The sequence below is a fragment of the Oncorhynchus masou genome, chromosome 5 (genome assembly GCF_036934945.1).
Source record: "Oncorhynchus masou masou isolate Uvic2021 chromosome 5, UVic_Omas_1.1, whole genome shotgun sequence".
Taxonomy (NCBI): Eukaryota; Metazoa; Chordata; class Actinopteri; order Salmoniformes; family Salmonidae; genus Oncorhynchus; species Oncorhynchus masou.
Genome location: NC_088216.1, coordinates 34143669 through 34161322, shown reverse-complemented (window position 1 = coordinate 34161322; position 17654 = coordinate 34143669). Strand labels below are relative to the sequence as shown.

General features: G+C 41.4%; 1 protein-coding gene across 8 annotated transcripts in view; it reads left to right on the top strand.

Annotated features, from left to right (window-relative positions):
• The window catches only part of slc29a1b (solute carrier family 29 member 1b), a 48787-nt gene extending 32076 nt beyond the window's left edge, over positions 1–16711 (top strand). For all 8 annotated transcript variants that reach the window (XM_064965402.1, XM_064965396.1, XM_064965403.1 and 5 more), the window contains 8 exons: positions 3376–3510; positions 3614–3711; positions 4154–4232; positions 6342–6421; positions 10900–11008; positions 11213–11298; positions 13034–13233; positions 14893–16711. In XM_064965402.1, coding sequence (XP_064821474.1) covers positions 3376–3510; positions 3614–3711; positions 4154–4232; positions 6342–6421; positions 10900–11008; positions 11213–11298; positions 13034–13233; positions 14893–15004 — 899 coding nt within the window. In that variant the 3' untranslated portion in view covers positions 15005–16711. The remainder of the gene's footprint in view (positions 1–3375; positions 3511–3613; positions 3712–4153; positions 4233–6341; positions 6422–10899; positions 11009–11212; positions 11299–13033; positions 13234–14892) is intronic.
• The last annotated feature ends 943 nt before the right edge of the window (positions 16712–17654 follow it).

Here is a 17654-nt window from a genome sequence, read left to right as displayed (position 1 = left end):
GCATATCGGACTGTATTTCTCCACCATATCTCCGGATTCCTACCACAAGCTCTGAACCTTTACTCCTGATCGTCACAGTTAGCTAGCTGCTATCTGAGTGGCTGCTCCTGGCTAATGCCTCTGTCCCGAAGCAAGCACCAGTTAGCCTGGAGCTAGCCTCGAATCTAGGCCCATCTCCCGGCTAGCCGAATAGATCTATCAAGCAATTCCTGGACTTCAATTACTTCACCCATCCATCAAGACTGGTCTGCCGACATAACCGTTCGAGGGGGTTTCAACAGGCTTCCCCGTTGCGACGTCCCCCTGAGGCCCATCTGCTAGCCTGCTGCTAACCCCGGCCTGCTAGCTGTCTGAATCTCCGTGCCTCCAGCTCGCCTAGCTACTCACTGGACCCTATGATTACTCGGTTACACATGCCTCTCCCTAATGTAAATATGGCTTGTCTATTGATGTTTTGGTTAGTAATTTAGTCTTATTTCACTGTAGAGCCTCCAGCCCTGATCAGTGTGCCTTAGCTAGCCATGTTCTTCCACCCCCCACACATGCAGTGATCGCACCTGGCTTAAATGGTGTTTCTAGAGACAAAACCTCTCTCATCGTCACTCAATGACTAGGCTTACCTCCACTGTACTCACATCTTACCATACACTTGTCTGTACTTTATGCCTTGAATCTATCCTTCCGTGCCCAGAAATCTATCCCCTTTACTCTCTGCGCCGAACGCATTAGAAGACCAGTTCTTTTAGCCTTTAGCCGTACTCTTATTCTACTCCTCCTTTGTTCCTCTGGTGATGTAGAGGTTAACCCAGGCCCTGCAGCCCCCAGCATCAGACCTATTCCCCAAGCCCTCTCATTTGTTGACTTCTGTAACCGTAAAAGCATTGGTTTCATGCATGTTAACATCAGAAGCCTCCTGCCTACGATTGTTTTATTCACTGCTTAAGCACACTCCACCAATCCAGATGTCCTAGCCATGTCTGAATCCTGGCTTAGAAAGGCCACCAAAAATCCTAACATTTCCAAGGAGGCCAAGGAGGCCTACAAACCTGACTCAGTTACACCAGCTCTGTTAGGAGGAATGGGCCAAAATTCACCCAATTTATTCTGGGAAGCTTGTGGAAGGCTACCAGAAACGCTTGACCCAAGTTAAACAATTTAAAAGTAATGCTACCAAATACTAATTGAGTGTATGTAAACTTCTGACCCACTGGGAATGTGATGAAAGAAATTAAATCTGAAATAAATAATTCTCTCTAGTATTATTCTGACATTTCACATTCTATTTTCTACATTGTAGAACAATAATGAAGACATCAAAACTATGAAATAACACATACGGAATTATGTAGTAAACTAAAAAGTGCCTTGATGATAGCTTTGCACACTCTTGGCATTCTCTCAACCAGCTTCATGAAATGCATTTCAATTAACAGGTGTGCTTTCTTAAAAATTCATTTTTGGAATTTTTTACCTCCTTAATGCATTAGAGCAAATCATTTGTGTTGTGACAAAGTAAGCGGGTATACAGAAGATAGCCCTATTTGGTAAAAGACCATATTATGGCAAGAACAGTTAAAATAAGCAAAGAGAAGCTACAGTCCATCATTAATTTAAAACATGAAGATCAGTCAAAACGGAACATTTCAAGATCTTTGAAAGTTACTTCAAGTGCAGTCACAAATTAAATCTAATGTTATTGGTCACTCATACATGGTTAGCAGATGTTAATGCGACTGTAGCAACATTCTTGTGCTTCTAGTTCTGACAGTGCAGTAATATCTAACAAGTAATATAACAAATTCACGATGACTACCTTATACTCACAATGTAAGGGGATGTAATAAGAATATGTACATATACATATATGGATGCGCGATGGCCGTGTGGCATTGGCATGATGCAATAGATGGTATAAAATGCAGTATATACATATGTGATGAGTAATGTAGGATATGTAAACATTATTAAAGTGCCATAATTTAAAGTGATACCTTTAATAAATCAATTTATTAATGTGGCCAGTGATTTGAGTCTGTATGTTGGCAGCAGCCTCTCTATGTCAGTGATGGCTGTTTAACAGTCATAGGGAGAATCATAGCTGGAATCTGTTTTTCAGTCTACTGACCTCACCTTCTGGATGATAGTGGGGTAAACAGGCTGTGGCTCGGGTGGTTGTTGTCCTTGATGATCTTTTTGGCCTACCTGTGACATCGGGTGCTGTAGGTGTCCTGGAGGGCAGGTAGTTTGCCCCCGGTGATGTGTTCTGCAGACTGCACTACCCTCTAGAGAGCCTTGTGGCTGAGGGCGGTGCAGTTGCCGTACCAGGCGGTGATACAGTCTGAAAGGATGGTCTCGAATGTGAGGGTTTTAGGTGACAAGCCAAATTTCTTCAGCCTCCTGAGGCAAGTCAGTTAAGAACAAATTCTTATTTATAATGACTGCCTACCAGGGAACAGTGGGTTAACTGCCTTGCTCATGGGCAGAACAACAGATCTTTACCTTGTCAGCTCGGGGATTCGATCTAGCAACCTTTCAGTTACTGGCCCAATGTTCTAACCACTAGGCTACCTGCCGCCCCAATACATAGGTATTAATCTTATCCAGATGGGATAGGGCAATGCGATGGCGATTGCATCGTCTGTGGATCTATTGGGGCGGTAAGCAAATTGGAGTGGGTCTAGGGTATCAGGTAGGGTGGAGGTGATATGATCCTTGACTAGTCTATCAAAGCACTTCATGATGACAGAAGTGAGTGCTACGGGGCGATAGTCATTTCATTCAGTTACCTTAGCTTTCTTGCGAACAGGAACAATGGAGACCACAGACTGGGTTAGGGATTGTTTGAATATGTCAGTAGACACACCAGCCAGCTGGTCTAGCATGCTCTGAGGATGCGGCTAGGAATGCACATAATCTGAAACACAACCAAGAAAAACTGCAAATGCATCCAACAAGTTTGTAGAGTCACAAGTTTGATGTAGTCATTGTGTGCTAGGAATTTGGAAACCAAATACAAAAATGTTGACTACTTTAATACACTATAAGTGAATTTGTTCAAGTACTTATGACAAATACTTCCATTTCTAAATGGCAAAACAGATGTGTATGATAATACCCTCAAATTAAAGGTGACAGACATTCTGTACTGTTGCCTCATGAAACATTTGATCTCAAATCCAAAATACTAGAGAACAGAACCAAATTAAAAGATTTTGCTTCACTGTCCAAATAAATATGTAGAGTCGTGTACGAGCAGTAAATGGGGCAGATTGGGATCACTTAATGAGTAGTCATTAATTCATCAAGCGATAATTCCTTGCTCTATGACTGGACTCTGCTCAGAATTATGACTGTTGTTTTTTACAACCTCTTCAGCCTTTGGAGCTATCCTGCAGGGCAGTCTGTTCGGCATGGCAGGCCAGCTGCCTACCAAATACACCACACCCATCATGAGTGGGCAAGGCCTGGCGGGAACTTTCGCTGCCTTCTCCATGATCTGTGCTATCTCAAGTAAGTCTGAGAGATGATACAGGGGTTGGGGGCAACAGTGGCATTCCAAAGTCAACTCTCTCTCTCGCTCTCTCACTCTCTCTCTCTCTCTCTCCTTCCCCAGGTGGCTCGGAGATAAATGACGCTGCTTTTGGATACTTCATCACAGCCTGTGCAGTGATCTTATTGGCCATAATATCCTATGTGGTCCTCCCTAAACTGGTAAAAACTCAACTCTGGATTTTATGTTATTACATCAATTTGGCTGAAAAGGTGCTTAGGAGAGTTTACTCAATGATAATAAGTAATGCAAGTAATGCTTTCGGGGCAATATACCGTAATAGTTACCAAACTTTGCAACTGCACAGTGTTTACTGTAAATTAATTTTTGTAGAATGCTCTGTATAAATTGTTAAAAGTAGTCCTTGTGCATAGAGTTGTATGGTTTGTTATACTTTGAAATAAATGGGGTTTTTTTTTGTATATATTTGAAGGTGAAAATGGTTACCCTTTCACAACATTTAATTCACTACTTATTGATTTTCCAGTGTTGTTAAAGGAACCAAAATGCGTAATACCTCCATTTGATCCATTCCAGTTGATCTCCTCCGTTTAACTACCATCCCCACTGTGAGATAATTGGTCGTTCTGAACCTTACTTTAGGAGTTCTACCAATATTACAAGACCCAAAGTGGAAACAGAATTAGTGATGAGGAGAACAAGCTGGATCTACTCAAGAAAGGTAAAACGACAGCCATTTCTGTTTCTTAGATTTGTGAAAATATTAAATGTAGAAATAAGACAAAGACTCGAAATTGAGCTTGGGTGCATCCTGTTTCCTTTGATCATCATTGAGATGTTTCTACAACTTGATTGAAGTGCACCTGTGGTACATTAAATTGATTGGGCATGATTTGGAAAGGCACACACCTGTCTATATAAGGTCTCATTGTTGACAGTGCATGTCAGAGCAAAAACCAAGCCATGAGCTCAAAGGAATTGTCCGTAGAGCTCCGAGACAGGATTGTGTCGAGCCACAGATCTGAAGAAGGGTGCAAAAACATTTCTTGCACTCTTTGATGATGCCCAAGAACACAGTGACCTCCATCATTCTTAAGTGGAAGAAATCTGGAGCCACTAAGACTTGTCCTAGAGCTGGCCGCCCGGCCAAACTGAGCAAACAGGAGAGAAGGGCCTTGGTCAGGGAGGTGGCCAAGAATGCAATGGTCAGTCTGACAGAGCTCCAGAGTTCCTCTGTGGAGATGGGAGAACCTTCCAGATAGACAGCCATCTCTGCAGCACTCCACCAATCAGGCCTTTATGGTAGAGTGCCCAGACGGAAGCCAGTCCTCAGTAAAAGGCACATGACAGCCCGCTTGAAGTTTGCCAAAAGGCACCTGAAGGACTCTCAGACCATGAGAAACAAGATTCTCTGGTCTGATGAAGCCAGGATTGAACTCTTTGGCCAGAATGCCAAAAGTCACATCTGGAGGAAACCTAGCACCATCCCTACGGTGAAACATGGTGGTGGCAGCATCATGCTTTGAGGATGTTTTTCAATGGCAGGGACTGGGAGACTAGTCAGGACCAGGGGAAAGATGAACTGAACAAAGTACAGAGAGCTCCTTGATGAAAACCTGATCCAGATCGCTCAGGACCTCAGACTGGGGCGAAGGTTCACCTTCCAACAGGACAACGCCCCTAAGCACACAGCCAAGACAACACAGAGGTGGCTTCAGGACAAGTCTTTGAATGTCCTTAAATGGCTCAGCCAGAGCCTGGAATTTAACATCTCTGGACATACCTGAAAATAGCTGTGCATCAATGCTCCCCATCCAACCTGACAGAGCTTGAGAGCATCTGCAGAGACGAATGGGAGAAACTCCCCAAAACAGGAGTGCCAAGCTTGTGGCGTCATACCCAAGAAGACGCATGGCTGTAATCGCTGCCAAAGGTGCTTCAACAAAGTACTGAGTAAAGGGTCTGAATACTTACAGTATGTAAATGTCAAATTTCAGTTTCTTGTGTTTTATAAATTAGCAACATTTTCTAAAAAGAGTTTTTGCTTTACAATGTGGAGTATTGTGTATGGATTGATGAGAGAAAAAAACAGTTCAATCAATTTTAGAAAAAGGCTGTAATGTAACAAAATGTGGAAAAAGTCAAGGGGTCTGAATACTTTGAATAAACTATGCTAAAACGTACCTCTTGAATTGTTCTGAAGTTAGAAGCTAGTAGCCTAGTCAAGGATGCACCATGCAATATTTCAACACTACAATTGTGAAAGACCAAGTGGAACAAAAGTAACCTTGAATTTGGAGGTTTAAAATATCCCTCTGGTGGCCAAGACCTATTTTCAGAAATTAGATTGTTTGGTGGACATAAAGTCTAAGATCTTTGATAGGCTGATGTGGAATTTGTTAGAGGAAATAATCACCGGACAGGACAGCTGGTCAGGTTAGGGCTAAATGTGCCAGGCTATCTTATGGGAACAGCTATCAATACATGTAGCATTGTATCACATGCAACTGGCTGATGCACATTTTGAGACAAAGCAAAACAATGTACTTAGAAAAAGTTTCATGTTTGCAAGTACGGCCCCAATCATGCTGTACTCCTGTTTGTTTTATTGTAAACAAACACTCTATAGCCTCAAAACATGGTAAAAACTGTAATGTTAATATCATGGATGGTCAGTCCTTGCATCCATAGCTCTGTCTATGAATTTGAAAGTGTTTACATTTCTCCAGCCTCAGCTGTTTACTGAAACAGTGGAGGGGATCTCTGCTTTGCTATTGTTTGAACTGCAGATTGCCCCTTTAATGGATTGCCTTGTTCCTTAATCCCTCAGAAAATGCAGCAGAGACTAAACCAGTTTTCAAAAAAGGAGAAGAGGAGCAAAACGTGTCCATGTTGACCATCTTCAAGAAGGTAAATTAAGGGCTGGATTCAATCTATATTGTTGAAGTTCAACTTTATTGAATGATTGAAATGTAAAGCCAATGTTCCTCATTAAATAGTACCCGCAAAACAGTCTCAACGTCAACAGTAAAGAGGCGACTCCGGGATGCTGGCCTTCTAGGCATAGTTACTAAGAAAAGCCATATCTCAGACCAGCCAATAAAAAGAAAACATCGGCAACAGAACACAGACACATGGACAGAGAAACTCTGCCTAGAAGGCCAGTTTTATTGCTTCTGTAATCAGCAATGTTTCATTGGAACACAGGAGTGATGGTTGCTGATAATGGGCTTCTGTACGCCTATGTAGATATTACATTAACAAAATCTGCAGTTTCCAGCTACTTCCAGCTAATCTGCAGTTTCCAGCTAGTCATTTACAACATTAACAATGTCTACATTGAATTTCTGATCAATTTGATGTTAATTTAATGGACGAAAAGTGTCTTTATTAAAAGTCTTTATTCATATAAATAATCTAATTTATTGAATTATCCATGTGGTCTACAGTGCATTCAGAAAGTATTCAGACCCCTTGTCACACCCTGACCACAGTTTGCTTTGTATGTTTATATGTTTTAATTGGTCAGGGTGTGATCTGAGTGGGCATTCTATGTTGTGTGTCTGGTTTGTCTGTTTCTGTGTTTAGCCTGAGGCAGGTGTTAGTCATTGTCTCTGATTGGGGACCATATTTAGGTAGCCTGTTTGGTGTTGGGTTTCGTGGGTGATTGTCCTTTTGTCCTTATGTCTGTCATGTGCTAGTTTGCACCAGTATTAGGCTGTTTCGGTTTTCGTGATACGTTTGTTTGTTTTGTATTTGATTCGTGTTTTCTTCTGTTTCATTAAATATGAATCACAATTAGCCACGCCACATTTTGGTCCGACTCTCTTTCACCTACAGAAAACCGTGACACCCCTTGACTTTTTCCACATTTTGTTATGTTACAGCCTTATTCTAAAATTGATTATATATATTTTTTCAATCAACACAATACCCCATAATGACAAAACAAAAACAGGTTTTTAGAACTTTTCGCAAAAAAATATAATATCACATTTACATAAGTATTCAGACCCTTTACTAGGTACTTTGTTGAAGCACCTTTGGCAGTGATTACAGCCTTGAGTCTACTTGGGAATAACGCTACAAGCTTGACACACCTGTATTTGGGGAGTTTCTACCATTCTTCTCTGCAGATTCTCTCAAGCTCTGTCGGGTTGGATTGGGAGTGTCGATGCACAGCTATTTTCAGGTCTCTCCATAGATAGTCGATCAGGTCCAAGTCTGGGCTCTGGCTGGGCCACTCAAGGACATTCAGAGACTTGTCCCAAGCCACTCCTGCATTGTCTTGGCTGTGTGCTTAGGGTCGCTGGGGGGGACCCTTCGCCCCAGTCTGAGGTCTGGAGCAGGGTTTCATTAAGCCACTCCTCAGTAAAAGGCACATGACAGTCCACTTGGAGTTTGCCAAAAGGCACCAAAAGGACTCTCTGACCATGAGAAACAAGATTCTCTGGTCTGATGAAACCGATCCTGATTAGTCTCCCAGTCCCTGCTGCTGAAAAGCATCCCCACATCATGATGCTACCACCACCATGCATCACTATAGGGATGATGCCAGGTTTCTTCCAGACAGGACGCTTGGCATTCAGGCCAAAGAGTTCAATATTGGATTCATCAGACGAGAGAATCTTTTTTCTCCATGGTCTGAGAGTTCTTTAGGTGCTTTTTGTGAAACTCCAAGCAAGCTGTCATGTGCCTTTTACTGAGGAGTGGCTTCCTCTGGACACTCTACCATAAAGGCCTGATTGGTGGAGTGCTGCAGAGATGGTTGTCCTCCTGACATGTTCTCCCATCTCCACAGAGGAACTATGGAGCTCTTTCAGACTGACCATCGGGTTCTTGGTTGTTGACCAAGGCCCTTCTCCCCCTATTGCTCAGTTTGGCCGGGCAGCCAGCTCTAGGAAGAGTCTTGGTGGTTCCAAACTTCTTCCATTTAAGAAAGATTGAGGCTACTGTGTTCTTGGGACCTTCAATGCTGCAGACTTTTTTGGCACCCTTCCCCAGATCTGTGCCTTGACACAATTCTTGTCTCGGAGCTCTACGGACTATTCCTTCAACCTCATGGCTTGGTTTTTGCTCTGACATGCACTGTCAACTGTGGGACCATATATAGGCAGGTGTGTGCCTTTCCAAATCATGTCCAATTAATCGATTTTACCACAGGTGGACCCCAATCAAGTTGTAGAAACAACTCAAAGATGATCACTGGAAACAGTATGCACCTGATCTCAATTTTGAGTCTTATAGCAATAGATCTGAATACTTAGGTAAATAAGGTATTTCTGTTTTTTTATATTTAATACATTGACAAACATTTCTAAAAACCTGTTTTCGCTTCATCATTATGGTGCATTGTGTGTAGATTGCTGAGGATTTTTAATTTAATTTAATCCATTTCAGAATAAGGCTGTAATGTAACAACATGTTAACGGGTCTGAATACTTTCCAAAGGCACTGTATATATTTGTTCACGATCAAGTCGTGTCTCTCTATGATGTGTGGGAATAATTGGGAGCAGATTTCTTGAACAAAAATGACTTGGAGCTGATTACCGAGTCTTTTATCTCCAAAAATGAAAATTCCACACAAAATTAGTATAATTTATGTAATATATTTTTTCCTCAGAAAACTTGGGGGGCAAAATATACCATCGGCGAGTTAGGGAACCTTGTTCTACAGCTGATCCACATACAGCTCTCTATCTTTCTCCAGGGTTGAATTAACTGAGGGATGCAAGCACAATAGTGCTTAACAAGGGTACAGTTGAAGTCGAAAGTTTACATACACTTAGATTGGAGTCATTAAAACTCGTTTTTCAACCACTCCACAAATGTCTTGTAAAACAGACTATAGTTTTGGCAAGTCGGTTAGGACATCTACTTTGTGCATGACACAAGTCATTTTTCCAACAATTGTTTACAGACAGATTATTTATAATTCACTGTATTAAATGATGTCATGGCTTTAGAAGCTTATGATAGGCTAATTGACATCATTTGAGTCAATTGGAGGTGTAACTGTGGATGTATTTCAAGGCCTACCTTCAAACTCAGGGCCTCTTTGCTTGACATCATGGGAAAATCCTCAGACCTCAGAAAAAAACATTGCAGACCTCCACAAGTCTGGTTCATCCAAACACCTGATGGTACCATGTTCATCTGTACAAACAATAGTACACAAGTATAAACACCATGGTACCACGCAGCTGTCATACCGCTCAGAAAGGAGACGCGTTCTGTCTCCTGGAGATGAATGTAATTTGGTGCGAAAAGTGCAAATCAATCCCAGAACAACAGCAAAGGACCTTGTGAAGATGCTGGAGGAAACAGGTACAAAAGTAGCTATATCCACAGTAAAACAAGTCCTATATCGACATAACATGAAAGGCCGCTCAGCAAGGAGGAAGACACTGCTCCAAACCGCCATTAAAAAGCCAGACTACGGTTTGCAACTGTACATGGGGACCAAGATTGTAGTTTTCGGAGAAATATCCTTTGGCCTGATGAAACAAAAATTGTTTGGCCATAATGACCATCATTATGACCATCATTATGTTTGGAGGAAAAATGGGGAAGCTAGCAAGCTGAAGAATACCATACAAACTGTGAAGCACGGGGGTGGCAGCATCAGGTTGCGGGGGTGCTTTGCTGCAGGAGGGTCTGGTGCAATTCACAAAATAGATGGCATTATGAGGGAGGAAAATTACGTCCATATATTGAAGCAACATCTCAAGACATCAGTCAGGAAGTTAAAGCTTGGTCGCAAATGCGTCTTCCAAATTAACAATGACCCCAAGCATACTTCCAAAGTTGTGGCAAAATGGCTAAAGGACAACAAAGTCAAGGTATTGGAGTGGCCATCACAAAGCCCCGACCTCAATCCTATAGAAAATTTGTGGGCAGAACTGAAAAAGTGTGTGCGAGCAAGGAGGCCTACAAACCTGACTCAGTTACACCAGCTCTGTCAGGTGGAATGGGCCAAAATTCACCCAACTTATTGTGGGAAGCTTGTGGAAGGCTACACGAAATGCTTGACCCAAGTTAAATCATTTTAAAGGCAATGCTACCAAATAGTAATTGAGTGTACGTAAACTTCTGACCCACTGGGAATGTGATGAAAGAAATAAAAGCTTAAATAAATTATTCCCGCTACTATAACTCTGACATTTCACATTCTTAAAATAAAGTGGTGATCCTTTCTGACCTAAGAAAGGGAATTTTTACTAGGATTAAATGTCAGGAATGGTGAAAAACTGAGTTTAAATGCATTTGGCTATGGTGCATGTTAACTTATGTCTTCAACTGTATATCTGCAGGGGAAAAGGTGTCTGTGGTGGCCTCAGCTGGTCTAATGTGCTTTCTTCTTAAGCTCTGAACCATTTACTCTAGATCTGGGTCCTGGCTCTCTCTGTGTGTTTTGCCTTCACCATCACCATCGGCACCTTCCCGGCAGTCACTGTGGATGTGAAGTCCACCATCGCTGATGGAGGCACCTGGGGTGTGTGTGGGTGTGGGTGGGTGGGTGTGGTACATGTATGCGTGTATCTATCTATGATAAGAGCACGGTTTATGAGTCCATATTAGAGTATATGACTTGTCATTTTGCCAGCATTTACAACATGATCATATTCAGTCATTCACAACCAATGAAACACAAATGAACAGACGTGGTCTCTTATTGTACATTGCTCTCTCGTCTCAGAGCTGTACTTCATCCCCGTGTGTTGTTTCCTGCTCTTCAACCTCAGCGACTGGGTTGGGAGAAGCCTTACTGCTGTGTGTATGTGGGTAAGTCACCAAAACAAAACACTTGTAAATAGAGTGAAAGAAATTGGTCGGTTTTAACGGAACGGCCTGAAACTAACTGATCCGTATTCAAGTTTTTCATATTGTGAACTAAGGATTCCAGTTTACAGGTCTGGATTACATTTAGCTCTCCACATACAATTAGGTGATAATATCCTAGAAGCCTTGGTTTGGAGGATAGCCTATATGTGACACAACAACTTTATGTGAGATTAAGTCAAATATTCCGATTTAGCTTCTTTTTTTTACAGAATCAGACGTTCAAAATCATATGTCATATACACTATAGATGGAGGAAACAAGGGAAAGTTATGCTGCTTTGAAAGTTGATAAACCTGTAAAACCAGGAGACAAATAGGAGAAAATGCCCTTGAAAGATTTTGTAGAGATTTTCATACCTGTTATAGAGCTCACCTTTGTTTGCACCCATTCAGCATCATTCACACCCTCTTAAGCCTGAGCCACGCTCATCTCTTTATATCAGCATTGCATTTTCCTCCAGAAAGTTCTCTCTCTGACATTTATTTTAATATATCCATAAAAATAATGCTGATTCATGATTTCGACTCTCTGAGAAAAGCTGTGTGTTCCATCCCAACACATTCATTCTCTATGGGACGGTCGATATTGCATGTCAAATGAATGTTGCAAATGCCACAGTGGATGGATAGAAATAAAGTGTTATATATCACATGCTTCATAAACAACAGGTGTAGACTAACCGTGAAATGCTTACTTATGGGTCCTTTTACAATAGTACAGAGTTAAAGATACACTTATTTTTGTATAAATATGTACACCAGGAATAAATAGACAGTGAATAACAATAAGGAGTAAAAATAACATGGCTATATACAGGGAGTACAAGTACCAAGTTAATTGAGGTAGCGATGTACATATAGGAAGGTGTAAAGTGACTAGGCAACAGGATATATAATAGACAGAGGAAACAGAGTATGTTGTGGGTGTGAAAGTGAGTGTGTGTGGGGGGGGAGGGGGCATATGTAGTGTATGTGTGTGTTGGGGTATCAGTATGTGTGAGGGTGTGGGTAGAGTCCAGTGTCTGTGCATAGAGTCAGTATAAACGTTAGTGAAAAAAGGGTCAATGCAGGTGCTCCGGGTAGCCATTTGATTAGTTTTTTAGCAGTCTTATTTAGCAGTCTTATGGCTTTGGGGTAGAAGCTGTTCAATGTCTTGTTGGTTTCGGACTTGGTGCACTGGTGCCACTTGCAGTTGCGGAGAAAACAGTCTATTGTTTGGGTGGCTGGAGTCTTTGACACATTTTTGGGCCTTCCTTTGACACCTCCTGGTATAGAGGTCCTTGATGGCAGTGAGCTCGGCCCCAGAGATGTACTGGGCCGTACTCAGCACTCTCTGTAGCGCCTTGCAGTAGAATGCCTTGCGGTTGCCGTACCAAGCGGTGATGCAACCAGTCAACGGTGCAGATGTATAACCTTTTGAGGATCTGAGGATAAGAAACACAATTTAATAACAGGTGCAGACATATTTCGAAAAATATTTACCATCTGAGAAAAAAATACAGGTCAACACTGAACAAACATGAATTTCAGATAAATAAGTAAATAGATATAAATAACTACCTTATCTTGTGGTGACCGGCTTAAAACATACACAGCAGCAATGTTTTATTGAACATGCACTTGAGTGCTTTTCATTGAATGTGAATGTGGTGTGTCTGGCATCCCTCTACTTTCAGCCTGGGAAGGACAGCAAACTGGTGCCCATTCTTCTGGTGGCCCGTGTGATCTTCGTGCCGCTCTTGATGTTGTGCAATGTTCAGCCCCGCTACAACCTGCCTGTCTTCTTTGAACACGACGCCTGGTTCATCGTCTTCATGATAGTCTTTGCCTTTTCCAATGGATACCTGGCCAGCCTTTGCATGTGCTTTGGGCCCAAGTAAGACCTCTTGCCTGGGCACAAACCCAAATAGATCAACTTTCAAGGTACCGGGCAACATTTTACTCTCACAATGACTCACGCTGTGAGCAAACTAACCATTTGCTAACTAAACTTTGACATAGATGGGATTAGTAAAATGACAACATTTCTTTATTAACAGAGAAATCCCATTGAGACCTAGGTACACAAATTATACAAAATATACAAACACAACGTAATAATAACATAATATTTACAATCAATTTAAGAAAAGCAATCACATTCCTCAACAAGGAGCAGGTAGCCTAGCAGTTAGAGCAGTAACCGAAAGGTCGCTGGTTTGAATACCCGAGCCGACAAGGTCAAAAATATGTCGATATTCCTTTGAGCAAGGCACTCAACCCTTATTAGCTCCAGGGGCGCTATATTACTATGGCTGACCCTGTAAAACAACGCATTTCACTCCACCTATCTGGTGTATGTGACAATAAAACAACTTACTAAATTGAACTGCCCGAGAGGTAACGGAGCACCAGGGTGCAGAGGTCTGCAGATCATTCCATACACAGGGTGCAAAATAACTGAATGCTAATTTCCCCAGTTCTGTAGAGATCAACGGGACCTCTGGAGTTAGCCATCCCCGTGATCAGGTCTGGTGACTCGTATAATTGAACAGTGAAGTATGGTACGGTGGACGTTTGTGCAAGAAGGCTATATAAACAAAAAGAGAGCAGTGTATCGATCTATGAGATGGCCAGCTTACTTTTTTTTTCTAGGATGCAATGATGTGTACTGAACCTGTCGCCTGTAATAAAGTGAAGTGTGGTGTGGTAAACTGAACTTAATGGTTTCAGTGTAGTGGCACCTGCAGTTGTATAAATGGTGTCAATGTAGTCTAGCGATTGCAGGAAAGTTGACTGAATGATCTGCTTTCTGCTGTTCAGAAAGAAGCATTATCTATTTCTAAAGAAGAAGCCCATTTTTATTCCCAACTCATCCATATGCTTTTTAAAAGATTCATTTTTGTCAATCCAGATGCCCAGATATTTATAAGCAGGGACACGATCAATGTGGGCACCATAAACCAATTTCCAGTCACCTGAATCAGGACAATTTCAGAAAACCTTTTTGAATGTGTAAAGATCGGTCGACAGTGTCGAACGCTTTAGACAAGTCAATGAATAGAGCAGCACACTGTTTCTTCCTATCCAAACAATTTACTCCATCATTTACAACCAGTGATGCTGCCGAGAAGGTGCTATGCCCTGGTCTGAAGCCCGACTGATGCACATTTAGAATAGATTTTGAAGTAAAGAGAGATCTTGGCAGAGCATTAGTCAAGGATTCAAACATTTTAGCTAGGCAAATAAAGTTTAGAAATAGGGTGATAATTATTGAAGTCACAATGTCTGTTAGAAGGACGAGGCACGACACGCATGGTAAACGCAAAGCAATTCTGTCCTACCAAGCAAAAAGGCATTAACTGCTCATAGCGTGGAACTGAGAAAAATGGCTTTTATTTAGTTTTTGGAAATCCTGTCTATTTAAAATGTTATGGTTAGTTTAGTCACATTGCAAGGGTCATTGCGAGAGAAAAATGTCTCCCAGGTTGACAGAAATGAGGTTGCACCTAAAATCTTACCACACCTGATCGGCTGTCATTCTCTCTCTCCACAGAAAAGTTGCTGCTCATGAAGCGGAGACAGCTGGAGCCATTATGGCCTTCTTCTTGTCCCTGGGTTTGGCTCTGGGAGCGTCCCTCTCATTCCTCTTCAGAGGCCTGGTCTAAAATGGCGCCCTGTAGAGAACATGACCCCAAAACCCCAAATTGACCAACTTGCATTGTAACAAATTGTCTGAAATGTATTTGTTTATTTTTTTAAACAAACGATACTGATTCACCTCAAATCTGGTCTTCCAAATAATGGAAGGTGGTAAGCAGCTCAAGGCCAGGATTCAATCCGATAGCACTTTGTTGGCTATGCGCTATTTAAAGGTCATTTTCCGATTGTACCGACATATACAGCGTTTACCGTGAATGCTGTCTCCGTGAACACAGGAACATTACCTGTAACAGCCGGTAGTGTGAGGATTCTTTTGTTTGAAAGCTACCAAACTAACCAAAACTGAATTAAGTAGAGCATTTGTGAAATTAGGCATCTACAGGTTCCTACTATCCATGGGAGATCACATGCAATTCAGTGCTTCCCTTTTTGATTCTGTAGTATTCCAATTTGAATCCTTATGAAACCATGAATCCTTAAGAAGACATGGGGTGGCAGCGAGCCTAGTGGTTAGAGCATTGGACTAGTAACTGAAACGTTGCAAGATTGAATCCCCGAGCTGGCAAGGTAAAAATACGTCATTCTGCCCCGGAACAAGGCAGTTAACTCACTGTTCCTTGGCCCTCATTGAAAATAAGAATTTGTTCTTAACTGACTTGCCTAGTTAAATAAATGTGAAATTTTAAAGAATTAGCTCAATACAAAGCAAACACAATTTGTGGCTATATTAATTAACTGCCATTTATTGGCAAATATATTTAATCAGTATGAGTGCAATATACAGTATAATCATGAATAACACAATCCCTACAAGAAAGTGATGTGCAGTGAGATCGACTCAGCGAGATAACATTGCAACGAGCAGCACGGCAGATATTGAGATGAGCATGAATCTGCCAGTGGGAGGACCTATAGGAGGACGGGCTCATTGTAATGGCTGGAATGGAATAGATGGGAGTCAAACATGTGGTTGGATACCGTTTCATCCCGTCCTACTATAGCTCCTCTCACAGCCTTCTCTGGTATCTGCGCACGTGCATGGGGGCACATCACGCTGCCACAATGGGACCAAAACAGCTGGGGGGTCAAAACAAATCATTTTAGCCTTGTCCATCAACACTCTTAGTTGTTGTACCTTATATAGTGTTTACTTTGGGCATGCAATGTCATCTCACTGAGTCTACCTTTAGTCATATGCCCTAATGAGCTGACAAAAACATGGACAAAGCCAAATCAGCTCCAGGCCATGGTCATTTTGACAGCCTCCATTTTTGTTAAGAAATTACACAAAGAGCTTTGTTACAATGACTGTCGTTGCAAACTGCCATATCGCCATGATTTTTAAAAACGTAGCTTACGGTAGTGTATTGTTAATGTCTTAATGGAGTGTCACAAAAACAGTATGGTTTTACTTTAAATTATGACAGTATGATTAGCAGCCTTTAAAAGCCTACTTTACAGTAGCAGGAGATGAGGAACAATATCTTGAATCTATACCTAGCGGGGTATCACTTAAATGTTATGTCCTAATGTACATACAGTCATGTGAAAAAGTAAGTACATCCCCTGGAAAGTAGTATTGTTTTTGTAAATATTTGGACAGATGGATATGTAATTTTCACTTCAACACTATTGGCAGATAAAGGTAACTTAAATGAAACTCAAAGATTATATTTTGCAATCATTCATTCATTAAAAAAATGTACCATGTGTATTTTTCCAGGTTTTTAATATGTGAAGAGTCTTTAATAAAATGTTAATGCAGATGGCACAGAAATATTACTATAAATGTTATCGAATGCTCTAGGAACATATTAAGTGGCTTCATGTGGGATGTGGTCTCAGAGGCATAGAATTGGTACGTTCATCAGAGGGATAAGCCTTGGATGAACATTTCTAATTCACAACATATTTCCTTAGTTCACAACATAGTTCAATGTTTGCTCCAATGCTACTTTTTCACTGTACTCTTTCTGTCTGCGAATAGAAACATCAATATTCCCCTATGCAGATTACCTACTTCAGAGTACATGATAAATTTCTGCTATTGCTCACAGTCATGATCCTCTTGCCATCTTAACCCTGAGAAATACCTCAGGATTTCCCAATCACCAATTAAACTGTCTGTTGAGCGCATATTTCATGAGCAGTATTTATGTGGAGATGCACGATAAGGATGACATTCAGGGGTTCAGTCAGGGTCAGTGTTTTCCATTACTTACGTAGTTTTGTAAGTTGAGTTGTAGGCTGAACACTTGGCAACATTGCTCAAGACCTCAAACCCTGCTCCCTATACCTGACAGTTCAGAAGATCTGTAAGATCTGTAAGAGTTATTTGTGTATGTGAAATGCAAGCTCCACGCGTCTTATAATGACCAGATACAGTGCACCATTGCGTACGAGTTGATATAGAATTGGGCATCACATTTCTGGCAATTTACAGATGTTGGATCTTAATTCGACCCGTTTCGTCATAGGAGGAAAATAATTCTGCAGTAGGAGGATTTGAATGACTGAAGAAATATTTAGAATTGCCGCAATGGAGCAGCTGGAAGCAGTGTTTGTATACAATACAGTATCATACCTACATTGTACTTTAGATTGCAAGTCCACTGGGTGCCAGTTCAAGCAGTCTATGTAGGCTACGTGCAGGCT